Source organism: Hypanus sabinus, chromosome 4 (assembly GCF_030144855.1).
Source record: "Hypanus sabinus isolate sHypSab1 chromosome 4, sHypSab1.hap1, whole genome shotgun sequence".
Lineage (NCBI taxonomy): Eukaryota > Metazoa > Chordata > Chondrichthyes > Myliobatiformes > Dasyatidae > Hypanus > Hypanus sabinus.
In genome coordinates this window covers 92,128,165-92,156,134 of record NC_082709.1, presented here as the reverse complement: position 1 = coordinate 92,156,134, position 27,970 = coordinate 92,128,165, and the positions used below count along the sequence as shown (strand labels likewise).

At 42.1% G+C, this 27,970-nt stretch overlaps 1 protein-coding gene across 3 annotated transcripts in view; it reads right to left on the bottom strand.

The window, feature by feature from the left end:
• Positions 1–2,957: 2,957 nt before the first annotated feature.
• The window catches only part of hacd2 (3-hydroxyacyl-CoA dehydratase 2), a 71,879-nt gene continuing 46,866 nt past the window's right edge, over positions 2,958–27,970 (bottom strand). For 2 of the 3 annotated variants that reach the window (XM_059967662.1, XM_059967664.1), the window contains exons 6-7: positions 18,979–19,157; positions 13,468–16,867 (exon numbers count right to left, since the gene is read on the bottom strand). In XM_059967662.1, coding sequence (XP_059823645.1) covers positions 16,785–16,867; positions 18,979–19,157 — 262 coding nt within the window. In that variant the 3' untranslated portion in view covers positions 13,468–16,784. Of the gene's footprint in view, positions 3,498–13,467; positions 16,868–18,978; positions 19,158–27,970 lie in introns of those variants that run through there. The other variant, XM_059967663.1, reaches the window with a different exon arrangement.

The window sequence follows — 27,970 nt, the reverse complement described above, 5'->3', positions numbered from 1 at the left end:
AATACTTTTTATAGGCACTGTGCTTACATAGATTGATTGTACATCCACAGGGTGATGCTGGGCTGTACATCAGATGACTGATGGGAAGTAAGTGATGAGTTAGTGGGTAGAGGTGTTGATCAGGCTTACTGCTTGGGGAAAGTAACTGTTTTTGAGTCTGGTGGTCCTGGTGTGGATGCTACGTAGCCTCTCCCCGATGGCAGTGGGATAAACAGTCCATGAGCAGGGTGGGTGGGTTCCTTTATGATGTTACTGACTCTTTTCCAGCACCTTCCTGTATCCATGTCCTTGATCTTTATCTTATATATTTATACTTTGTGTATTTTTATTTATTTTTGTGATCTTTATCTTATTGTGTGTTTTTTTGTGCTGTGCCAGATCTGGAGTAACAATTATTTCATTCTCCTTTACACTCGTGTACTGGAGAGAGAGATCCAAGATTTATATTCAAGATATATATGGGGTTTGGCATTTAGAACACAGCACAGTACAGGCTCTTCAGCCTCCGATGTAGTGCTGACCCTTTACCCTACTCCAAGATCAATCTAACTCTTCCTTCTTACATGGCCCTCCATTTTTCTATCATGCATGCAATTATCTAAGAGTCTCCCAAATGTATCGGCATCACTGGCAGTCTTGGCACTTGATCTGTGCCTCTCATCATCTTACGTACAGTGGCATGCAAAAGTCTGGGCACCCCTGGTCAAAATTTCTGTTACTGTGAATAGTTAAGTGAGTAGAAGATGAACTGATCTCCAAAAGTCATAAAGTTATTATTTTCAACATTTTAAGCAAGATTAGTTTATTAGTTTTTAGGCTGTAATTGCTGCCAAAGGTGCATCTACTAAATACTGACTTGAAGGGGGTGAATACTTATGCAATTAATTATTTTGTGTTTTATATTGGTAATTAATTTAGATCACTTTGCCGAGATCTATTTTCACTTTGACATGAAAGAGTACTTTTCTGTTGATCATTTAAAAAAAGACAAATTAATTCCACTGATTCAATGTTGTATAACAATCAAACATGAAAACACCCAAGGGAGGTGAATAAGCACTGTAAGCAGTCACATGTATTTATAGTTACCTTGTGTTGTTGTTGTTGTTATTATTATTATTATTATTGCGCTCTTTATCTTTTGTGGGGTTTTTTGTTCTCCCTACATTTGTGTACAGGGGATGATATTAAACCATCTATATACATGGATGAATTGTATGCCCACAAAATGCTGGTGGGCTGTACATAAGATGATTGGTAGGTTGTGCTGAAACCTGGAGAAACAGTAAGCAGCTTGTGGTGCTCGTGAGCTTGCATCTTATTGTTTACTTGCACCTCACTTTCTCTGAGGATGTTACAACTTATTCTGCATACTGTTTTTTTAACCTCAGTGCACTGTTGTCATAAGTTAATGTGAATGAACAACATGCAAGATAATGACTTCAGCATATTTCAGTAGGTGACAGCAATAAACCAATTCCAATTCCACATTTGGTTGGTCAGTTGTTTGACCCCATTATCAGCCTCCACAGAGGCTGCGGCCTTTCTAGCAGTATACCTTTTGCTATTTTTTTTAGGTTTGCTGATTTTTAGTTTTGGAGATTGTTTAATTCCTTGAGAATCTGAGTGAACTCTGGTGTCAAGGTTAGCCAAGGAGAACACCCCAGGCAAGAGGCAATGTATTTTATTTTTGTACCTGTAGTGCCATTCAGTGGTGGTGCTGTAAAACTGCAGGTAGTAATTCATCCATAGATTTCTCAGGTTCTGCTGATGACAGAAATTTCAGAATCAGGTTTATTATTAACTCAGCAGCAGTTCAATGTAATTCATAATATTGACCTGATAGAGGTGTATAAGATGATGAGAGGCATTGATTGTGTGGATAGTCAAGAGGGTTTTTCCCAAGGCTGAAATGGTTGCCACAAGAGGACACGGATTTAAGGTGCTGGGGAGTAGGTGCAGAGGAGATATCAGGGGTAAGTTTTTTACTCAGAGAGTGGTGAGTGCCGGGAATGGGCTGCCGGCAATGGTGGTGGAGGCGGATACGATAGTCTTTTAGATAGGTACATGGAGCTCAGTAAAATAGAGGGCTATGGGTAAGCAACACACACAAAATGCTGGTGGAATGCAGCAGGCCAGGCAACATCTATAGGAAGAAGCACAGTCATGTTTCGGGCCGAGACCCTTTGTCAGGACTAACTGAAAGAAGAGATAGTAGGATAGAAAGGATCATGGGACGGGAGGCCTAGGGAGAAAGAAAGGGGGAGGGGAGCACCAGAAGGAGATGGAGAACAGGCAAGGATTGTGAGAGGGACAGAGAGAGAAAAAAGAGAGGAAAGAAAAGGGGAAAATAAATAAATAAGGGGTGGGGTAAGAAGGGGAGGAGGGGCATTAACAGAAGTTAGAGAAATCAATGTTCATGCCATTAGGTTGGAGGCTACACAGATGAAACATAAGGTGTTGTTCCTCCAATCTGAATGTGGCCTCCTGTCCCATGACCCTCTGTATCCCTTTTGCCAATCAACTTTCCAGCTCTTAACTTCATCCCCTCCCCCGTCTTCTCCTATCATTTCAGATCTCCCCCTCCCACTCCCACTTTCAAATCTCTTACTATCTCTTCTTCCAGTTGGTCCTGACGAAGGGTCTCGGCCCAAAACGTTGACAGTTCTTCTCTCTATAGATGCTGCCTGGCCTGCTGTGTTCCATCAGCATTTTGTGTGTGTTGTTTGAATTTCCAGCATCTGCAGATTTCCTCGTGTTTGGGCTATGGGTAAGCCTAGTAATTTCTAAGGTAGGGACATGTTCGGCAGAACTTTGTAGGCTGAAGGGCCTGTATTATGCTGTAGGTTTTCTATGTTTCTATAATATAGAAGAATAAATAAATTACAGTTTATGTATATTTAATAGATTAGATTCAACTTTATTGTCATTGTGCCGAGTACAAGTACAAAGCCAATGAAATGCAGTGAGCATTGATATAGATGGGGATGTGAATGTGGCTCCTAGCATGCCTGAAGTCCACAATGATCTCCTTGGTCTTCTGGGTGTTAAGGGCCAGGTTGTAGTCGGCACATCATGTGGCCAGGTGCTGGAACTCATCCCTGTAGGCTGTCTCGTCATCCCCTCTGATCAGGCCAACCACCGTGGTGTTGTCTGCGAGCTTGATTATGGAGTTAGATCCATGTACGGGAACTCAGTCACAGGTGAAAAGGGAGTACAGAAGAGGGCTCAGCACACAGCCAGTGCTCAGGATGAGAGTGGAGGAGGAGAGGTTGTCTAACTTAACAGATTGGGGTCTGTTAGTCAGAAAGTCCAAGGCCCAATTGCAGAGGGATGAGCTGATACCAAGCTGGTGAAGTTTGACGATCAGCTTGGAGGGGAATCGCAGTATTGAATGCCAAACTAAAGTCAATGAACAGCATTCTGACATAAGAGTTGGGCTGTCCAGGTGGGTCAGGGCAGAGTGAAGTACCGTGGAGATGGCATCCTCTGTTGACCTGTTGGTGTGATAGGCAAATTAATTGGGGTCCAAGGTAGTGGGCAGACAGGATTTCAATCATGCAAAAACAGAAATTATATATATTTTAAAAAGTTCAAGGGTTCAATGTCTCGTTAGGAATGGGATGGCAGAGGGGAAGAAGCGAGTGTGTGCCTTCAGGCTTCTGTGCCTCCTACCTGATGGTAACAGTGAGAAAAAGGCATGCCCTGGGTGCTGAAGGTTCTTAATAATGCGCACTGCCTTTCTGAGACATCACTGCCTAAAGATTCTTGGGTACTTTGTAGGCTGGTACCCAAGATGGAGCTGACTAAATTTATGACCCTCTGCATCTTCTTTTGATCCCGTGCAGTAGCCACCACCACCCCCCCACCCCCCGTACCAGACAGTGATGCAGCCTGTCAGAATGCTCTCCACAGTACAACTATAGAAGTATTTTGAGTGCTTTTGTTGACTTATCTCTTCAAACTCCTAATGGAGCATAGCTACTGTCTTGTCTTCTTTATAACTGCATCAATATATTGGGACCAGGTTGTCCTTAGAGATTTTCACACCCAGGAACTTGAAACTGCTCACTCTCTCCACTTCCGATCTCTCTATGAGGATTGGTATGTGTTCCTTCATCTTACCCTTCCTGAAGTCCACAATCAACTCTTTCATCTTACTGACGTTGAGTGCCAGGTTGTTGCTGCAACACCATTACACTAGTTGGCATATCTCACTCCTGTACGTCCTCTCGTCACCACCTGAGATTTTACCAACAATGGTTGTAGCATCAGCAAATTTATATATGGTATTTGAGCTATGCCTAGACACACAGTCGTATGTATACGGAGAGTCGAGCAGTGGGCTAAGCACACACCCCTGAGGTGTGTCAGTGATGATCATCAGTGAGGAGAGTATGTTATCACCAATCTGCACAGACTGTGGTCTTTCAGTGAGGAAGTAGAGGATCCAATTGCAGAGGGAGGTACAGAGGCCCAGGTTCTGCAACTTCTCAATCAGGGTTATAGGAACAATGGTGTTAAATGCTGAGCTATAGTCAATGAACAGCATCCTGACATAGGTGTCAGTATTGCCCAGGTGGTCTAAAGCCGTGTGAAGAGCTATTGAGATTGCATCTGCTGTTGACCTATTGTGGTGACAGGCAAATTGCTGAGGAAGGAGTTCAGTCTAGTCATGACCAACCTCTCAAAGCATTTCATCACTGTAGATGTGAGCACAACTGGGTGATAGTCATTAAGGCAGCCCACGTTATTGTTCTTAGGCACTGGTATAATTGTTGCCTTTTTGAAGCAAGTGGGAACTTCCACCCATATCAGTGAGAGGTTGAAAATGTCCTTGAATACTTCTGCCAGTTGGTTGGCATAAGTTTCAGAGCCTTACCAGGTACTCCACTGGGACCCTCCGCCTTGTGAGGGTTCACTCTCTTTAAAGATAGCCTAACATCATCCACTGAGACAGAGATCACAGGGTTATCAGATGCAGCAGGGATATTCACAGCTGTAATTATATTCTCCCTTTCAAAGTGGACATAGAAGGCATTGAGTTCATCTGGTAGTGAAGCATCACTGCTATTCTTGCTATTGGGTTTCACTTTGTAGGAAGTAATGTTTTGCAGATCCTGCCAGAGTTGCCATGCATTTGATATCACCTCCAACCTAATTTGAAATTGTTTCTTCGCCCTTGAAATAGCCCTCTGAAAATCATACCTAGTTTTCTGGTACAGGCCTGGGTCGCCAGACTTGAATGCCACATATCTAGCCTTCAGCAGACGATGTACCTCCTGGTTCATCCATGGCTTTTGGTTTGGGAATATACAGTAAGTCTTTGTGGGCACACACTCATCCACACAGGTTTTAATTTTGAGCAACACAAAAAAAAAACTGGAATTAATTAATTCACCCACACACAGCTCAATGCATTTTCCAGCTTCCTTCTCCAGCCCCTCTGTGCCCCTGCCTGTATCCAAAGGTGAAGATCTGCGGCACCACGGTAGTATAGTGATTAGTGTACCACTATTACAGTGACTGCGCCCTAGGTTCAATTCTGCCACCGTCTGTTCTGTCTGTGACCGCATGGGCTACCGCTGGGTGCTCTGGTATCTTCGTATATTTCCAAGATGTAGTGGTTAGTAGGTAGGTAAAATGAATGTGGTGTGGGCTCGTTGGATAGAAGGGTCTGTTACCAGGCTGTATCTCTAAATAGTAAAAAACATTGCTTTTTGTCACATGTACATCGAAACATAACGTGAAGAGCATCACGTGCCAATGACCAACACAGTCCAAGAAGCACCACAACTCCAGAGCTCTTCCTGTGCATTTCCCCAGCTGTAGTGCCTGTCACCCTCCATGTGGGTTAGTGGCCTTGGGTGAAGCCAGCAGTTGACTTAGACCTGGTGTGGACTGGGGGATGCAACTGTTAATTAAAACAAAGCATCGTGAAATTTGCAGGGCAGTGGCAGCACTATGTCATTTCTGCCCACTGCTCTGAATAGGGCAGGTAAATGGTAAATGGTAAGCGGCTTCATTTGCTGCGATGTGGTAAATGGGATTGAATACTATTCAACCATTGCAAAATATTTCCACTTCCAACTGGACAATGGAAAACTGACTGGTGAGGAGATGGTCACTGTTTTTGGCCAAATCAAAGGTGGTGACAAATCAGCATATGGGAGAGCGATTGAAAATCTGGCTGAATTGCGCTACAACAACCACCTCTCACTCAATATCAGTGAGCTGATTACTGACTATGGAGGAAGAAACCAGAGGTCCATGAGCCAGTCCTCATCAGGGGATCAGAGGTGGAGAGGGTCAGGAAATTAAATTCCTTGGTCTTATCATTGCAGAGGATCTGTCCTGGGACTTGCATGTAAGTGCCATTATGAAGCCGTGCCTCTCTTTTCTCTGAAGTTTGCTCAGATTAAGTATGCCATCTAAAATTTTAACAAACTTTAATAGATGCACAGTAGAGAGTATCCTGACTGGTTGCATCACAGCCTGATATGGAAACATAAACACCCTAGAATGGAAATGGCTATAAAAATAGTGGATACCGCCTAGAGCGTCCCATTATTGAGCACATCTACAAGGAGCACTGCCAGAAGAAGGCAGCATCCTTCATCAAGAACCCCCACCATCCAGACCATACTCTCTTCTTGCTGCAACATTGGAGCCCTACATTTCTTAAAAATTCCTAATGTATCTGCCTTTACCACTACTCCTGGACATTCCATAAGACCATAAGATATAGGAGCAGAATTAGGCCATTTGGCCCATTAAGTCCACTCTACCATTTCAACATGGCTAATCCATTTTCATCTCAACTCCAATCTCCTGCTTTCTCCTCCATATCTCTTCATGTCCTGACTAATCAAGAGCCTATCAACCTTTGCCTTAAATACACCCAATGACTTGGCCTCCACAGCCACTTGTGATACAAATTCCACAGATTCACCACCCTCTGGCTATAGAAATTCCCCCTTATCTCCATTCTAAATAGATGTCCTTCTATTCTGAAGCTGTGTTCTCTGGTCTTAAGATTCCCTCACCCGAGGAAACATCCTCTCCGCATCCACCCTATTGAGGCCTTTCAACATTTTATAGGTTTCAATGAGATCCCCACTCGTTCTTCCAAATTCCAGTAATCATAGGCCCACAACCATCAAACCTTTCATAGAAAAACATAGAAAACCTACAGCACAATACAGGCCCTTCAGCCCACGAAGTTGTGCCGAACATGTCCCTACCTTAGAAATTACTAGGCTTACCCATAGCCCTCTATTTTCCTAAGCTCCATGTACCTTTAATTCCGTAATCATTTTTGTGAACCTCCTTTAAATCTTTTACAATGTCTGCACATCCTTTCTTCGATAAGGGCCCAAAACTGCTCTCAATACTCCAAATGAGATCTCACTTGTGATTTATAAAGCCTCAACATTACATCCTGGCTTTTATATTCTAGTTCTCTTAAAATGAATGCTAACATTGCATTTGCCTTCCTCAACAGACTCAATGTGCAAATAAACCTTTAGGGAATCCTGCACAAGGACTCCCAAGACCTTTTGTGCCTCAAATTTTTGAATTTTCTCTTCATTTAGAAAATAGTCTACGCTTTTATTTCTTCTACCAAAGTGCATGATCATACATTTCCCAACATTATATTCTATCTGCCACTTCTTTGCCCATTCTCTTAATCTGTCTAAGTCCCTTCTGTAGCCACTCTACTTCATCAAAACTACCTGCCCCCTCCACTTATCTTTGTATTTTCCACAAACTTAGTCACAAAGCTATCAATTCCATCATCCAAATCATTGATATACTATAGTGTAAAAAGAATCTGTCCCAACACAGACCCTTGTAGAACACTACAAGTCAGTGGCAGCCAACCAGAAAAGGCTCCCTTTATTGCCACTCTTTGCCTCCTGCTAAACAAAAATACACTCTATCCATCTGGTATCTTTCTTGTAATACCATGGGCTTTTAATTTGTTAAGCAGCCTCATCTGTGGCACCTAGTCAAAGGCCTTCTGAAAATCCAAATACACAATATCTTCTGATTCTGCTCTGTCTATCCTGTTTATTCTGATACTTTCCTCCAATTACCTTAGAATTATGCCCTCTTGTATTGGCCATGCCCACCCTAGGAAAATGACGCTGATTGTCTAGTCTATCTATGCCTCTTATTGTCTTATACACCTCTATCAGGCCATGAATCAGCCTCTCCACATTAAACAAAGTCATGCACATGCACCCTCCAGTAAGGAAACCCACCCTAACATGGATTAAGTCCCATTGCAATCAGTAAATGGTGAAGGGAGCAGGATTTACAAGGATGTTGCCTGGATTGGGGAGCATGCTTTATGAGAATAAATTGAGTGAACTTGACCTCTTCTTCTTGAAGTGACAAAGAATGAGAGGTGACTTGATGAGAGGCATTGATCATGTGGATAAGCAGAGGCTTTTTCCCAGAGCTTAAATGGCTAACACGAGGGGGCATAGTTTTAAGGTGCTTGGAAGTAGGTACAAGGGGATGTCAGAGGCAAGTTTTTCACATAGAGAGTGGTGTGTGGAATGCACTACTGGTGAAGGTGGTTGAGTTGGATACAATAGACTCTTACATGCATGGAGCTTAGAAAAATAGAGGGCTATGTGGTAGGGAAATTCTAGGCAGTTTCTAGAGTAGGTTACATGGTCGGCACAACATTGTGGGCTGAAGGGTAGATTTTTAAGTTCTATGATTGTGACGGGGTGTATGGGGTGTCTATGGAGGGGTAGCACCTTTGATGGGGGCCTGCTGTGCCTTTTTTCAGGGCAGCTCATCCACCTTTTGGTCTCCAGCTGGTGCTCAGCTCTCACCTGTGACTCCAAGTAGTTTTAACATGCGCAGCAGCCACACCCTGGTAAACCATCTTGGCAGACGGGCCAAACCAGGTGAGGGTAGCTGATGAGTCTTTGACCCTCGGTGAGGTAGGGGATCTGCCTATCCCAGCGTGTGAAGACTGGCCCTAGCTGATTGAGCAGAGGAGACCGATTAATGGTCAAATGGTCAAGAAGGCAGGCCAGCAGGTGGTTATGGAGCGCTAAGAGCACGGCAAGGCACTTAGATGTCCTGGTCATCCACTGCAAGAGATGGTGATCTCTTTAAATTCACCCGGCTGAAGGCAAAGGCAAACCACTGCTGTAACGTGCCGAGTACGATTTCCCAATATGTCAGAGTGGCATGGAGGGAAATTGTCCACTAACTGGAAATTCCAGATGCGACCCAACGACAATGATTGTGAGGTCTGGAAGCTAGCACATTAGGTGGTAGGTGTTTGATTTGGTCAATGGGCTTTTAACTGAGGCAAATGCATCCATGACTGAGCAGTCCTATTTAGGATCGACTCTGCTCACCCCACTCAGAGAAGATATCTGACTCGAAACCTCCTGATAGGATTACTGTGTCCAGATGGATCACCACATACGGTCAAAAACAAAGAAACAGGACCTTTGGAGCCTAATATGTGCACACTCTGATGGATAGTGCAACCAGTGATTGACCAGAGAGGAAAACTATGATTATCACTAAAGAACTGAGGAGATATCTGATTCATCTAACTGCTCTTTCTGAAAACTATCTGCACATGAAAGGCAACTGAAGGAGAAGGCTGGTTACACCTTCTTCTGGAAAGAGTAGGCAGCTGACAAGCCCAGGATCCATGGTGTTGGATTTGCAATAAAGAATCAGTATGCCAGTCAACTCTCTGAACTTCCTGTGGGGATCATTGCACTTGATCATGAAAATTCGTTTTATGCTTGCCAACAATGAGATGACAACTATTCTGAGTGCTTACTTACCAACTCTGGATGTACATTAGTATGAAAAAGAAGCCTCTACTCTTGCCTAGATGTAACACTGTTGAGCATTGTAAATAAGATCATTATCTTGGGGACTTCAGCCTTTGGAAGGGTGCCATAGGAAAGGAAGGCATTGACAACATCAACACAAATGGAGAACTTCTCACCATATGAGTTGAACACAATCTTATCATCAGAAACACACTGTTCCACATGAAAAACAAATTCAAGGCATCTTGGCAGAACCCTCAATCAAAACAGTGGCATCTCATTGTCTATGACACTGTCTGAGATAGGGACCATGATTCCTATCTCAAAGGACTGTGATATGAATATTATTAGTGCCACAATTGGCACAGATGACTGCTGGACAGATCATCTCCTGATACTCTCCACCACATTGATCAGATTCATGAAACAGAGCAGAGTTCATAAGAAGCAGACTAGGCCAAGACTAAAACTTCAGTGCTTGCTTGACATTGCCACCCAACACCACCTTCAGGGCACATTTGGAGAAAACCTCCAACAAGAAAATCTGGAGAATACTGAAAAACACTGGGGTCTGCTTAAGTCCAGCATCCTTGATATCTGCAAAAACATCCTAGGGTACAAGTGGAGAAAACACCAGGACTGGTGTGATAATGACATGAAGATAGAACAATTTATCTCTAAGAAAAGGGAAGCATTTTGTGTCCAGAAGAATTACACCAGCAGCAAGGCCAAAGGAGAAGCTTACTCCAGAGCCAAGGTAAATGTTCAGCACATGTTGAGGGAGCTATAAAATTCTTGGTGGACTGAGAAAGCCATGGAAATCCAGAGACAGGCAGACTGGTAACATGAGAGACTTCTTCAGTGCCACCAGAGTCTATGGAATTGCTAAGGAATTGGAATGATATCAACAATCGATGGAGAGAACTCTTTCAAGAACTTCTTAACTGTGATAGCACTGCTGAACCAGAGGTTACTAAACAAATCTTCTAGAGACCTGAGAGAAGATGTGAGGGAACCTCCCAGTATAAAAGTGGTCCATGATGCCATCAGGAGCCTCAAAAACAAAAAAAAAACATGGCTCCTGAGGAGATCCCAGCAGAGATCCTTAAGGGAAGTGGATCAACACACATGCACCGCATGTATGCCCTGTCCTAGAAGGTCTGGGGAAAATAACAACTGCCCTCAGAACTCAAGGATGCCCTAATAGTGACATTCAAGAAGGGAAACATGTCAGATTTCAACAAGAGGCAAAATGTTTGCATGTATCCTTGTCAACTGACTCCTTCTGCCATCTGAAGAAGTACTCCCTGAATCACAGTGTGATTTCCACCAATTTAGAGGAATCAGAGATACAAATTACAGAAAAAATTGCAGTGAAGACAACCCTTTCATAGATTTGACAAAGGATATCTGATAGACTACCTAGCTCTCTGGCGTATTCTATCGAGACATGACTTTGTACCTACAAACACTGAGGCGACTGCATGATGGCACGTTAGCCAGTGCTCAGTAATAGTGGCACTGAATCAGAATCCTTCATTGTCATGACAGGAGTCAAACTGGGCTGCATCATTACACTCACCCAATTTCTGTCACTATTGCTGCCACCCTTCAATTCATTGGCTAAGACCTGTCACAGGAATCCCATTCTTGTGTAGAATAGACTGTAGGCTTTCCAGCCTCAACTGGTTCAGGGCCAAGAACGAGGTCAGCACCACCACTATCATGCAGCTTGTTTGTAGATGACATTGCAGCAGACTCTGAAGACCTCCAATGTATACCGAAAGGCTTTGCTAAAGCACTGGGGCCCTGAGTGTGGGATATTCTCAGGCATTACATTACAGAGTGGTCCACAGAACCTAATGTTTGTCCAATTCAAAAGCCTGACCTACTCTCATCGCTCCTCACACAACAGTTGTGAAAATGGCACTTTACATCCACAAGAACTGGGCGGCATGGTAACGCAACACTATTATAGCACCAGTGATCCAAGTTCAATTCCCACTGCTTTCTGTAAGTTTGAATGTTTTCTGTGTGACTGGGTAGTCTGGTTTCTTCTCTCATTATGAAGATATGGTGGTTTGACTTTGACTTTATATCTTACATCCTTCACATACAGGAGGAATCTTATTGTAATGTCTCTGAATGTGCAAATTATAGTAATTTGTAATGAACATTATGTACAGTAAGATGTATAATAGAAGTCAATATAGCTTTAGAAATACAATTGTGCCAGCGTAAATTAATCAGTCTGATGGCCTGGTGGAAAAAATTGTCTCAGAGCCTGTTGGTCCTGGCTTTAATGCTTCGGTTACCATTTCCGATGGTAGCAGCTGGAATAGATTGTGGTTGGTTGGGGTGACTTGGGGACCCAGTGATCTTCACGCCCTTTTTATGCACCTGTCGCTGTAAATGTCCTGAATAGTGGGATGTTCACATCCACATGTGCTGGGCTGTTTGCATCACTCTCTGCAAGTCCTGCCTTTGAGAGAAGTACAGTTCCCCTACCAGGCAGTGCTACAGCCAGTCAGGATGTGAGTAGGTTACTTGGTCCCATGGGTGTAATCTGAATTTTTAACCTCCTTTGGTCTCCTCAGGAAATTCTTTTCCCATCAATCTTTGGAATTTATCTGGGGATTCCTACCCTGATATCCTGCTTCACAAACTTTCTTTAAATCAGGTCCCCATTCATTTTCTATTGATAACAGCTGCACCCACAGGTCCTCACAGATTATACAATTATACAGCTAGGGTCAGTGAGTGGATGCTTAAAATGGATTAATCAGTACAATTCTTTGGAGCAGATCAATGAGAGGAGAGAAGACAGAGGTGTACATGATGACAAGAGGCACAGATCAACTAGATAGCTGGAGACTTTATCCCAAGGCAGTATTGGGGGGGGGGGGGGGAGAGAGAATAATTTTCAGGTGATTGGTATAAGGGGATGTAGACTGGTAGGTGCATGGCTGGCAGTGGAAGCAGACACATTAGGGCCATTTAAGAGACTCTTAGATAGGTACATGGGTGATAGAACAATGGAGGGCTATGTAGAAGTGAAGGTCAGCACAACATCATGGGCCCAAGGGGCTATTCTGTTCTAGGCTCAATTAAGCACAATGCTTTACCCTGGCAGTGTTAAATTCTACTTCTCACGTCAGCCAAGATTTTACTTCTCCCAACAAAAGGCCAACTTTATTCATGACAGAAGGACAAACATCAACAGGTCATTCACTCGCATTAGACCATAAGCTAGGAGCAGGTTCATCAAGAAAGGAATGTTACTGGGACTCGAGGGCCTGAGTCATCACAGTTTAATTCCTTACAATGTAGAAAACCCAAGGGGTGACCTTATAGATGGGCACAGATAGGGTGAATGCACACTGCACATGATCTTTTTCCCCATGGAAAGCGAATCAAACACCAGTGGAAATAGGTTTAAGGTGTGAGGGGCAACTTCTTCATGGTGGCAGGTATGTGGAATGAGCTGCCAGAATTGTGCAGAGAGAGGTATAACACTTAGAGGACACTTGGACTGGTCCATGGGAAGAAGTTTAGAGGAATTAACATGGGCAAGTGGAATGAACTTAGACACGACGAAATGACATTTCAACAAAACTCTTTCCCTATGAAGAACAGTCTGTGATGTTGCTATTTCACAAGTTTATTAACACGGACCTTTGACCTGATCTGTATCTGCAATATCATGCAAGAAAATTTCCTTTAAACTCTGGATCTAATCTACAATTTTGTCAGCTAGACAATTAAAAAAAAAACTCAGAGGCCACTTTATTAGGTACAGGAGTGGAATCCAGTGTGGTTTTTTGTTGCTGTAGCTCAGGTTTGACGTGTTGCATTCAGAGACGCTCTTCTGCACACTACTGTTGTAACGCGCAGTTATTTGAATTACTGTCGCCTTTCTGTCAGCTTGAACCTGTCTGGCCATTCTCCTCTGAGCTCACTAATTAAAAAGGCATTTTTGCTCACAGAATTGGATATTTTCTTTGTCTTTCATACCATTCTTTGCAAACTGGACTGTCGTGCTTGAAAATCCCAAGAGATCAGCAGTTTCTGAGATCATATGGCACCAACAGTCATTCCACAGCCAAAGTCACTTAGATCACATTTTTCTGAACAACAAATGAACCTCTTGACTATGTCTACATACTTTTATGCATTGAGTTGTTGCCACATGATTGGTTGATTAGATATTTGCAGGTATACAAGTGTACCAGATAAAGTGGCCAGTGAGTGCACATTAAAGCAAAGATGTCCTGCTCCCAGGTGCATCTTCATCTGCAGGGCTTGGCAACTGGACTGCAAAACATGCACTTTTCAATAGGGACATTAGTTTAGGAAAACATAATGTGCATTAATGAAAATCATGCTAATTTCATAAATGATTTACAAATAGGTGGATAATTTTCAGTAGTCACAAAATCCTGTTTGTTACACCCCAACCCCTGCCCCACACAACTACCAAGATATGCTTGCAAAAAAATTTCATTACAAATACACCCATGCAAAATTTTTGAAATGCCTAAGAGTTTAAATATTGTTAATTACAAAAAAAAATCCAGAACATACAAAAGAACTGAGAGTCTGTGTAGCAAGGGCTGAACCAGCCTAGTTCATAGACCTTTAGTTAAAAATTTTATTAACAGATTAGAGCCCTTGGGAGTTGCTTAAAAAACCTGGGGAGGAATTAGCAGTGCAGTCTGAATGTAAACTGAGCATTTAACATCTGGGTTGGTCAACACTGCTAGAGAAAATATCGACCAAACTGGGTTCCTCTAAACTAGTTGCATGTTGCTGTGTTTCTTCAACTCTGACATCAAAGTAGGGTGTAAAGGAATTATATTTTCAACATTTGCCTGCTGCTGGGAAATGGGAAAAAGGCCGAAGGGAACAGAAAACAATGGAGAATCTGAATAAGGCTCCTACAAAGAAAGAGTATGATAATGCTGCCATGGACAGTCCCAACCCCGATGCAAAATGAGAAGGATTCAGCATGGGGTTAGCAACCCTATCCTGTAAAAACCCAGAGCAACAAAAGCACTCCAAAGGCTCTGGGGACCTCATCCCTGGGTGAGAAAGGACCTTAGCCGAACGCTTGGGGATAACTTGAAGGACTGGCCCAGGACAGAGGACTTTGGCAAGCTGCTGTCCATGGCTTATGCCCCAGTAGGGGCGATGGGCTTTAGTAAGTAAGTAAAATATAAACTATGGCCAGTGATACACAGCCTAGGGCTGCTAACTTTTCAGGTTTACTCTGAAGTCCTATGAAATGAAAATCTTCACGAGAATATAAACAATAGGAATTTAAAAATTTTCCACTGAATACTGGCTGTTATAAAAATATCAGGTGGTCAAGAATATCCACTGGGGAATAAAGAGGCTTGGTGCTTCTTGGTGGAGAGAGATGTTTCACCACTATATGCAGTTGTGTTGAATGGTCAGGGAGCAGTGAGCAGGAGGTCACATGATGATTCCAGGTACGCATCCAACCTGAAGCACCAAAGAATCTACTGGAGGAACTCAGTGGGCTAAGCAGCATCTGAAGGGAGAAAAGGAACTACTGAAGCTTCGGAGTTAGGACCAGAAGCGTGGCCAATTCCTTTCCTACCACAGATACTGCTTGGCGCACTGTTCCTCCAGTGGATTGTTTGTTGCTCCAGATTCCAGCATCTGCATCCAACCTGAACTGACAACTCAACCAGGCTTGAGTCAACGAGCAGCAGGATTGTGTGCTACTGCTTGCTTATCTGTGCAACAGTGCAGAGCTCTGGCAGGCTTCTATTGTGACCATTTCATTTTTAGGATATCTCCAAATCCTATCCTGATGCTGATGCAAGTGACAGCGATAGACAACGAACAACCACTGCCAGTTCTTTGACAGTATCTGGCAGTAGAAAGGATTGGACCACACCACTGACATTTGACAGGTTATCTGCTGCAAGATTTCTACTTACAAATGTGGGAGATATGGTAAGCCAAGTGTTAAGGACAATGTTCAGGCTAGGATAGGCTGAGGCACTTATAGTCAACCCAGTCCTTTGAAGTGAGACCACCAGAGCACCTCTACTCACTGCAGATGAGATACGCTTTGCCAATAACTAGATAAGTGGGCTTCTGAAGAGAGACCTTTAATGGAATGCTCTTTGAAGAAGATAGCTTCCCCTTACACAGCAGGGGGTACTGTAGACAGATGAGTTAGGAAAATAATAGAAGGATGCTAAACACACCCAAAACCTAAGGGACAATTGTTTTACGAACTTCCATGTATCATTGGTTGTCAGCTTGTACTTTCTATTGACTTTTAGCATCTCTATTGTGAATGGTGACTGATGTTGCAAGTAAGGAATTCAAACATACATATTTTACCAAATGGTCAATATCGTAACTGATAAGCCAATTCTGTACATATAAGAATAGCATTTTTCTGTCCTAGCTTCAGAAGAGCGTGGTGACAGAGGCCATACTGTTCTCCTTGTGCATAAGTAAAATAAAGTATGTTTGAGCAGCAAATGAGCGGTTGTTCTGAGTCCAGTTATCGGCAACGATATATCGGCTGAGAGTGAGATTCATTGCTCTTCAGTCTCTGGAAATGTGCTACACCATGCAACACAATTGGGGCAAAATGTTACTGAAGAGGATGGCACACAGAACTCGCACTCTGATAGACAGCACTCCCCAGGATATTTTATGACTGTGATTATAAGCAGATAGGAATTCCATCACTACTCCAACCTCTTCCAGACCCAACACGTTGACAGTACAATCTAAATTCATGTGGCTGGGTGCAATGAACACAGAATCTTTATGTCAAACACCAGTCACCAAGGGGCCCAATGAAAAACATTGGAGTTCATCAGACAGTGACAATTCAGTGGAACAGAAATCTTCTCGATCTGAGGGAAAAACCCTTCAACCAATGCCCATTTCCCTAGCAGGTGGCAGCAACTACTCAGTCTTCTTGCTGTGTTCGGCAGTGCTCAGGACCTTCCTCCTCTGGCGAAGCATGTGGAAGTAGAGCTGGGGAAAAACTGAGGCAGCAAGAGTAAGATGGGTGAGTGAACACACTTTCTAGACAGGACGCAGCAATATTTTTGCTTAACTTTTCCCTCCACAGACATTCTGTCTTCATCACACAAATTTAAAGACATTACAAATATCGATTCATTCATCCATTACTCTACCCATTTATCTATTGATTTAAAAAGCAATCAGTCTTCTTTTGCACATTGTTTGTCAGTGTTTGTGTGCAAGTAGTTTTTCATTCATTCTATCGTATTTCTTTGTTCTACTGTGAATGCCTGCAAGAAAATGAATCCTGGGTAGTTTCTGATGACATATGTACTTTGATAATAATAAATATACTTCATTTAAAACATGATTTGGAAAGGAATATGCCAGAAATTGAAGTAAAAACCTGTAGGTGCTGGAAATATGAAGTGAAAATAGAAAATGCTGGAAACAGTCAGCAGGCCAGGCAACAAACAATCCACTGGAGGAACACAGCATCTGTGGGAGGAACGGAATCAGACATTTCGAGTTGATTCCTCTGTTTTGACCTCAATAACATTGATAACTCCTTTGCTCCCACAGATGCTGCTGGACCCACTGAGCTCCTACAGCAGACTGTTGCTCCAGAATCCAGCATCCATGGTCTCTTGTGTCTCTCTATGGAAAGAGAAACTGTCTCAGGTTGAGACCTTTCATCAAAAAGAGAGAATTGAGAAACACAGGTGATGTTTCAAGTTAAGGACCCGATGTCAATACAGGTAAGGTGAGTAAACAAATCTGTTTTAAACTGCATATGTCTGTCATAAGATGCAGACCCAATTGTCATGGGAGAAATAAAAAAAAACACAGAAACTGGAGACAGAAAAGTAAAGGGCATCAAATTGAAACAAATTTGTGGAGTAGATAAGGATGGTTACCTTAAATTATCAAATTAAATATCAAGCCCAGAGGATTTCAATATACTCAAATGGAAGGTGAAGATTTGGAGGCAGAAGACAAGAGGTCAAAGCAGAAATGAAACAGAGACTCAAAGCAACACATAACTGGAAGCACAGGTCAACTTCATAGCTTCTGTTTTTGAGGGTGAACATGTGTTTTTTTTTACGGCAAGAAATTAACTTACAAAAAACATAAAACAAAAGGGAACTGCATGAAAAATTTTGTGTATATGTAAAAATAGCAGGGGACTGGGATGAGGGGGTCAGCCCCTTCTTTGAACCAAGATAAGACAACTCAACTTGTGTTGAATAATCCTGATATGTATCTGAGAGATTTGACAACAGCTTCTTCCCCACTGCCATCAGGTTCTTAAACCAACCTGAAAAATTTCCACACCACCTCAGACAATATTTCTTTACCTCTCTCAACATACATTGATGTGGTATTTATTTTTACAGGCATGTATAATTTACGTTAATTTCCATTTCTCATGCACTGATCTGTTACTGCAAAAAACCTATTTTATGGCACTTACACCCTCTGACAATATAGTTGTAACCTGATATCCAGCTAGCAATAGAAATGTACTGTGGAGAGTTTTCTAACAGGTTGCATCACTCTCTGATCTGGGAGTCGCCAATCCAGAGGATCAGAAAAAGCTGCAGAGTGTTGTAAACTCAGCAGCTCCATCATGAACACAAGCCTCACCACCATTGAGAACATCTTCAAAAGACAGTGCCTTAAGGCGGTGGCATCTGCCTTAGGGACCCTCACTATCCAGGACATGCCCTTTTCTCACTATTACCATCAGAGGTACAGCACCTGAAGGCACAAACTCAATATTTTAGGAACAGCTTCTTTTCCTCCACCATCTGATTTCTGAATGGACAATGAACACCACTGCACTATTTTTCTTTTATTTGTTACTTAATTATTTCATTTTTTATATTTCTTATGGTAACTTACAGTATTTCTTTCCTGTGTTGCACTGTACTGCTGCCACCAAACAACAAAGTTCATGACTATGTCAGTGATAATAAACCCAATTTTGATTGTAGAAAGGTCTTCAGATCAGAGAATCACAGAAATCAATAACATCAGAGGTTATTCAGCCATTTATGTTGGCTGGACGATCTACCAAGTCTAGTCTTACTTTCCAGTTCTCAGGCTATGAGACAATACATTGACTTACTTGGAATGTAGGAAATCATGACCATTATCAGGACTGTGTAGTAGTCGAAGGAGACATTGTACTTGTTTGGAAGGGTCACAGAATACAAGCCAGTCCTTCGAACGTGAGGCAGGGCAGCGTATATGGTCAGAAGTTCCCCTGTGACTCCCATCGGATACAGAACAATAAACAATGAGTACCTAGGCAGGAAGGGTAGGGGAGAACTTTGCATTAAAATCTTAATTTGCAGTTGATTTACCACATTCCCACAAACTGCATCCCATTCACGTGCACAATCTCATTCCCAGGGTTAGGAGCTTCATATACACAGCATTCTATTTCCACAGTTAGGAACTACACACACATAGCATCTTAATCCCACAGTTAGGGTCTGCACTCCCACACACTATTCTCAGGCAATATCAACAACAATCCATTTGGCAACTACACAAAACAGGCAGGTCTAATGGAAGTATGGGTAAATCCAACAGGATCAACTTGTTTATCTAAGGATTTAGTTATCCTTAACTTCAATCATGTGGAGAAACTGCAAAAGCTAGACTTTTTTTTCCCCAGTGCACAGGAGGTTAAGAGGTATATGAAATTGTGAGAAGCATAGATAGTATGGGGGGGGGGGGGTCAAAATATTTTTGCCTGCTGGTATCAAAAATAAGAGGGCACAGACTAGGAAGGAATTTAAAAATAATTCAAAGGGATAAGTTTTGTTTAACACGGGCCAACGATATTTGGAATACACTGACAGAGGAGATTAGATACAATCACTACTACATCGCAGAGATAAGTAAGTTGAGGATGACATTAAGACTGGGGCATAGTGAAGAATGCTATCAAAGCTTGAAAAGTGATCTGGACTAATTGAGAAAATGGCAAATGAAATTTAATGCAGACAAGTGTGAGATGTTGTACTGTGGCAGGACAAACCACAATAGGACTTATATAGTGAATGCTAGGGTACTGAGGTGTGCAGTAGAACAAAGGGAATACAGATCAATAATTCCTTAAAAGTGGCATCAAACTATCTGGTTTGTAAAGAGAGTTTTTGGCATATTTGTCTTCATAAGTCAGGGCTTTGTGTACAGGAGTAGGGATGTTATGTGTGAAGTTGTACAAGATGTTGGTGAGGCCGAATTCTGAGTATTGAGTGCAGTTCTGGTCACCTACCAAGGAAAGATATCAATAAGCTTGAAAGAAAATTTACTGCTAATTATTGATGGGACCTGAGGGTCTGAATTGCAGGCAAAGGTTGAGTAAGTTTATTCCCTGGAACATGGGAGAATGAGGTATACAAAATTATGAGGGATATAAATAGGGTAAATACATGCAGGCTTTTATCCCTGACGTTGGGTAAGACTAGAACTAGAAGACATATAGGTTTAGGGTGAAAGGTGAAATATTTAAGGGGACCCTGAGGGGAAAGTTCTTCACTGGTGTGAGTGTGGAATGAGTTGCCAGATGATGGATGTGGGTTCAAATGCAACATTTAAGACAAGTTTGGCACATGGATAGGAGGGGTATGGAAGGCCATGGTATAGGTGCAGGCAAATGGGACAAGGCAGAAAAACAGGTTGGCCAAAAGGCCTATTTTAGTGCTCTACCTCTATGAAGGAGTGGGTGTACGAAAAGTTTCTTTGAGTCAGCAATCTTGCAGAAATGAGGCTGCAATATCAACCATGGTCTTATTGACTTACCTGGGGGGCTCATATGGCCATTCCTGTTCCTAATGTATATGTTTGTATCATCCTGTGTCAAGTGCTTTGCAGATGCTGAATTGAAAAGCATTTGAATTCTGCCACTACCAATAAGGTCAACAGGACTGCTCTGATAGCAGCTAATGTTAAACTGTATCTCTGAGAGAAAAGGCCCATGGTTAAAGGCTCTGGTTACTTTGACATTCCCCACTCAACAAAGGCCAGCAGCTAACAGTCAGAAAACAAAAGCACCACTCTACCTACACACTTGAAAAACTCCTGCCTTATAGCATCTTTGATAGAGGGGCTGTGGGTTATATTCTGAGTGGAATAGAGGGGACCATTCCTCCACCCCATTCGTTCTACATTACAGAAAGCTGTGAAGACAAGAAAGGAACATAAACTGGATCAGCACGTAATGCAAAAAAAAACGAAACCAAGACAGCTCATGCACGACGGGCCTATGCTCTGCAAGATTTCAATGAGAGGGCCCCGTCTTAACCCAGGTTTCAATTTGTCACAAGCAAATGTGAAGCGGAAAGAAATTGAGCTGAATTGAATTGATTTTATTTCTTACATCCTTCATATACGTGAGTAAAAATCTTTACATTACCTCTCCGTCTGAATGTGTAAATTATAGTAGTTTGTAATAAACAGTATGTACAGTAAGATATACAAAAGAACAGTCAATAAAGCTTAGAAATATAATTGTGTCAGGGTGAATTAATCAGTCTGATGGCCTGGTGGAAGCTGTCCCGGAGCTTGTTGGTCCTGGCTTTAATGCTGCCGTACCATTTCCTGGATGGTAGCAGCTGGAACAGTTTGTGGTTGGTTGGGGTGATTTGGGTCCCCAGTGATCTTTCAGGCCCTTTTTATGCAGCTGTCACTGTAAATATCCTGAATAGTGGGAAGTTCACATCAACAGATGCGCTGGGCTATCTGCACCACTCTCTGCAAGGTCCTGCAATTGAGGTAAGTACAGTTCCCATACCAGGCAGTGCTACAGCCAGTCAGGATGTTACCAATTGTGCCCCTGTAGAAAATCCTTAGGATTTGGGGACTCATGCTGAACTTCTTCAACCATCTGAGGTGAAAGAAGTGAAAACTTCTAATCTTAAACTTAATTTCTCCCCTATTTCTATGCAGGTTAAAAGAGAAGCTAGTGTCTGGCACGGATTTGCATCTCTACAGATAGGTAAGAAAAGAGAATGGCTAGGTGTCCTAACCAATATAAAGTTTAGCTTATAAAGATTAATTTTATTTGTGACATGTATATTGAAATATTGAAACATACAGTGAAATATGTTACTTGCATCCACATGATCTGGGAACGTGTTGGCACACCCCACAAATGTCATGCTTTCAGCACCAACATAGCATGCCCGCAACTTACTCTATGCCCTAACATGTATGTTTTTGGAATGTGGGAGAAAACTGGAGTACCTGGAGGAAACCAACACAATTACAGGGAGAATGTACAAACTTCTTACAGACAGCAATGAGAATTGAACCCTGATTGCTGATGCTGATAAAGCATTATGCTAACCGCTAAGCTACTTTGCTCCCCTAGTCATAGCTAGTCTCCCAAAGAAACTTGGTGCACCAATTTTAGGGAAATCAAGGGGAGGTGAAGGGCAGGTGAGAAGGGGTCAGAGAGTAATGAGAATGAGGATTAGAAAAAGAGATTGTGTGTGGGGGGGGGGGGGGGGAAGAGACCGAAACTACCCATCTTTCTCAACTTCCAGTTAGAGAAAACACTATTTCAGATTTCTAGGTTGTTTCATTGCAGTCATAGATCTACAAAGAAATCTGAAATTTTGCATGCAAATTATAACTAAGGATATATACTCTACAGTCCTAATTTTTCTAAAACCATGATAAGATGTCATTCATAGCCCAAGAAGGGCCTAAGGGCCTAACTTTCACAACTGAGAATTGATGAGATTTGTTTCAGATCTGTTTTTGAGGTTCAGTGGATTTCAGTTTATTGGACTATTGGTTAATCGAGGCAGCCGCTTATTTGGGACAACTCTTAAAGAACAGACACTAATCAAGAAAATAACTGAGAAAATAGCTGTGATTCTCTTTGTTTGTTTGTTTATTTGGGACACTATGCCACTTAATTGGGACAGGAGACTGTGTTGACCAGTTTCTAACCAGCGTCAGTCACATGCACTTGTGTAGCTATTACAATACTACATCATGCTTAGAGTAAAGAGTTTTTAAGTAGAGTCAGTTGCATGTGTTTGTGTCAAAAAGCAGTGATTCAGCAGTAAGACAATTCAGAACTGTTTTGCTCACTGTGGTTTCAATCATTGAGGCTGGGAGATACCAGATATCAGAAACGCTGAGAGTGAAAATGAAACGATTTCACTACTTCAAGTTATGAATCACTAAGAATGTAAAGGCATCGACAATCATCTTGAACGTTACAATGAATATAAAGATTTGGAGGATGCATTTGTTTTGTATGGAGACAGTTCATTATCTGCACTGGGTGTCTGCACTGATTTTGTTCATTTATAGACAATCAAAAGAACATGGCAGTGCATACTGATGAATTTCTCCAATGATGACTATTAGGAAAGAACACAGCTTTATAGTACAGAAAAGTGTAAGTACTGTTCTAATTTGTTCTGTATTGCATTGAAACACATAATTTGTTACTCAAATGGCAGTTTGCCATTTTTATACAGCTTTCCCCCACTATCTGAAGGTAGAGTGTTCCTATGAAACTGTTTGTAAGCCGAAATATCGTAAAGTGAAGAAGCAATTACCATTAATTTATATGGGAAAAAATTTTGAGCATTCTCAGATCCAAAAAATAACCTACCAAATCATACCAAGTAACACATAAAACCTAAAATAACATGAACATATAATAAAAGCAGGAATGATATGGTAAATACACAGCCTATATAAAATAGAAATATTGTATGTATGGTGTAGTTTCAGTTATCAAAATCTGGAAGACAGCGAGCCAAAATTGATGTGGAGAAAAAAAAATCAGCACGTACACGCAAGCACATGTACATGCCTACACACATACATGCATGCATGCACAACTGCCCGCACAAGGCTTCACGGTCATGGTAGTCTTTCTCGGGGTAACACACGTATAAAGTGGGTGTCTTTTTTTCATAAAAGCAAAAATCCTCTTTGGTTAGCGAAAACAGGTACTAACGTAGGTCTTTCGTAACAGTGAGTTGTCGTAAAGCAAATGTTCGATAAAACGGGCCACCTGTACCTCTTTAACCATTTCCATGAAACTTCGGCCACTTAACCACGCCAAAATGTACTGGTCTCAATTTGTCCAAATTAATCAGAATCCACTGCACTAAATATCTGAGTGGACCTGATTGCTTTTGGTCCTCCTGAATCACAAGAAGAATCAAAAAATTGTGCACTGAGTTTCCATGGGAGACCAGCTATGATTTTACATGAGCAATTTTAGACATAATGCAGGAGGAACTCAGCATGTTAGGCAGCATCTATGGAGGGGAATAGTCAATATTTTGGGCTGAGACTCTTCACTGGAACTGGGAAAGGGGTAGAAGTTAGCATAAAAAAGTGGGAGAAGGGAAAGAAGTGTAAGTTGACAGGTGACACATGAGATCAGGTAGGAGGGGAGGAGTGGACGATGTGCAAAGCTGACAAGGGATAGGTGGAAGAGGTAAAGGGGGTAAACCAGAGGGAGGTGATAGGCAAGTGAGGAGAAGAGAAAGGATGAGAGGGGAACCAGAACTGGGGATGGAAAAAGAGAGAAGGAGGGAGGGAGGCAAAATTACCAGAAGTTAGAAAAATCAGTGTTCAAGCTATCAAGGTTAGAGAGTACCCAGAAGGAATATGAGGTGTGCTCCTCCAACCTGAGTTTGGTCTCATTATGGCAGTAGAGACATGTCAAAATGGGAATGGCAAGTTGAACTGAAATGGACAGTCACCAAGAGATCCTGCCTTTTATGGTAGATGGATCAAAGGTGCTTGACACTTTCCTCCAATCTACATCGGGAGCACCGTATACAATAGATGATGCTATACTGGCTTCTGCCCCCCCTCCTTTCTAGTTCTGATGAAGGGTCTTGTCTTAAAATGTCAACTGTTTATTCCCTTCCATAGATACTGCCTGGCTTATTTTTGCATGCTTCCCATGGGAAGGGAAAATAAAACTTTCTTTATTAATCTACTTTTGGCTAAAGCTCGAAGAAATTAACGTGTTTATTCAACACTTTTGCCTGGGTGGGGTAGACATAGGAACAACTTGGGTTATTTGCCCCATTGACTCTGCTCTCCCATTTCATCATAGCTGATTTGCTATTCCTCTCAACCCCATTTTCATGTCTTCTCCCTGTAACCTTTGACACCCTTACTAATCAAGAACTTATCAACCTCCACTTTAAATACACTCAATGACTTGGCCTCCACAACTGTTTGCAGTAACAAATTCCATAGATTAACCATCCTCTGGCTAAAGAAATTCATCCTCAACTCCATTCTTAAATTACATCCTTGTATTCTGAGGTGTTGCCCTCTGGTCCAATGCTCCCAAAAACAACCTCTCCACATCCACTCTATCTGGTTCTTTCAATATTCGATAGGCTTAACGAGATATCCTCCTCCTTCTAAACTCCAGCAACTATAGGCCCAAAACCAGAGACACTGTTGACACTGTTGATCAGAGAAAGTGTCATGGCTGCAAAAAAGGAGGAAGTCATGGAGGGGTTGTCTACAGAGTCTCTGTGGGTGGAAGTTAGAAATATAAAAGGAGTCAATAACTCTACTGGGTGTGTGTGTGTGTTGTTTTTTTTTTACAGACCACCCAATAGTAACAGGGATATCGAGGAGCAGATAGGGAGACAGATTCTGAAAAGGAGTTGTGGTGGGAGATTTTAATTTCTCAAATATTAAGTGAGAGTTTTAGATGCGGTGGAGTTTGTTAGGTGTGTTCAGGAAGGTTTCTTGACACAATATATAAATAAGCCAACAAGAGGAGAGGCTGTACTTGATCTGGTATTGGGAAATGAGTGGTGTGTCTCAGGGATTTGTCTGGGACCCCTACTCTTCGTGATTTTTATAAATGACCTGGATGAGGAAGTGGAGGAATGGGTTAGAAAATTTGCTGATGACACAAAAGGTTGGGGGTGTTTTGGACAATGTGGAGGGCTATCAGAGGTTACAGCAGGACATTGATAGGATGCAAAACTGGGCTGAGAAGTGGCAGATGGAGTTCAACCCAGATAAGTGTGAGGTGGTTCATTATGGTAGGTCAAATATGATGGCAGAATATAACATTAATGGCAAGACTCTTGGCAGTGTGGAGGATCAGAGGGATCTTGGGGTCCGAGTCCATAGGACACTCAAAGCTGCTACGCAGGTTGACTCTGTGATTAAGAAGGCACATGGTGCATTGGCCTTCATCAATCGTGGGATTGAGTTTAAGAGCCGAGAGGTAATGTTGTAGCTATATAGGACCCCGGTCAGACCCCACTTGGAGTACTGCGCTCAATTCTGGTCGCCATTACAGGAAGGATGTGGAAACTGTAGAAAGGGTGCAGAGGAAATTTACAAGGATGTTGCCTGGATTGGGGAGCACGCCTTATGGGGATAGGTTGAGTGAACTCAGCCTTTTCTCCTTGAAGCGACGGAGAATGAGAGGTAACCTGATAGAGGTGTATAAGCTGATAAGAGGCATTGATCGTGTGGATAGTCAGAAGTTTTTTCCTAGGGCTGAAACGGCAAGCACGAGAGGGCATAGTTTTAAAGTGCTTGGAAGTAGGTACAGAGGAGATGTCAGGGGTGTTTTTTTTATTATGCAGAGAGTGGTGTGTGCATGGAATGGGGTACTGGCGGCGGTGGTAGAGGTGGAAACGATAGGGTCTTTTAAGAGACTCCTGGATGGATACATGGAGTTCAGAATAACAGAGGGTAAGCCTAGGTAGTTCTAAGGTAAGGACATGTTCACCACAGCTTTGTGGGCCGAAGGGCCTGTATTCTGCTGTGGGTTTTCTATGCTTCTATAACCATCAGATGTTTATCATACATTAACCCTTTCATTCCTGGAATCATTCTTGTGAACCGCCTCTGAACGCTCTGCAATGCTAGTCAATCCTTTTCTAGATAATGGGCCCAAAACTGTTCACAAAATGCTTAGTACAGTCTGATCAATGCTTTATAAAGTGTCAGCATTATATCCTCGCTTGAATGAATGCTTGCACTGTGTTTGCCTTCCTTATTACTGACTGAAATTGCAAGTTAAACCTTCAGAGAATCCTGCACAAGGACTCCCAAGACCCTTCGTTCCTTTGATTTCTGAATTTGCTCCCTATATAGAAAATAGTCTACACCTTTATCCTTTCTACCGAATTGCACAACCATACACTTTCTTACATCTGCCACTTGTTTGCCCATTCTCCTAAACTTTTCTAAGTTCTTCTGCAGATTCCCTGCTTCCGCAGCACCAACTGCTCCTGCACCTCTCTTGGCATTGTCTGCAAACTTGGCCACAAAGTACATTTGGCTTTAGTGCATTTGAATGTGACAAATGTAAGGCCCCAACTGCAAAGGAAAAAGTTCTAAAAGAATGTAAAATTATTGTCCAGGATGAATGTATAATGACTCAAAAGCAGCCTTTGAAGCATTAGATCAAACTCTACAAAGTCTTTGAGACAATAATAAATTAATGGGTGGTGTCACTTAAGTGCTAACCCCCGATTTTCATCAAATACTACCAGTAATTGCTCAAGGTATTACTCGAAAGCCTATATTGAAGCCTCATAAATTCGGGGCAATGTTAAATGATTACACTTGAAAAGCAATATCCCAGTTCATTTTACAGGCAAACCATCAGTGAGCATTTGTTTTCAGTTTACTAAAATCGGGAAATGAGAAAATTAAACACAAGTACTCAGCAGGAATAATTCCAATTAAAATCTGGGTGACTTAAGATCCTAAGACAGAGGTAGAATTGCCACAGATGACTATGGAAGCCAAGTCACTGGTACATTTAAAGTGTTTGATACATTCTTGATTAGTCTAAGAACAGAGATGAGGAGGAATTTCTTTAGCCTGAGGATGGTTAATTTATGGAATTCATTGCCCTGGTTTTCCCAAATGTCACTCAACACTATTTCAAATACTAATGGCCATGTGAAAAACTAATTTTAGCAACAACAAAAAAAAATTGACAGTGCAAGACAAAGACCTTTTCTTGAACCTTCCCAGACAACCTGTACATTATAAATCCTACAAGCAGTACGACATATTTAATGAGCCTGTACCTCTTGAATTTTTATCTGTCACCACCTGGT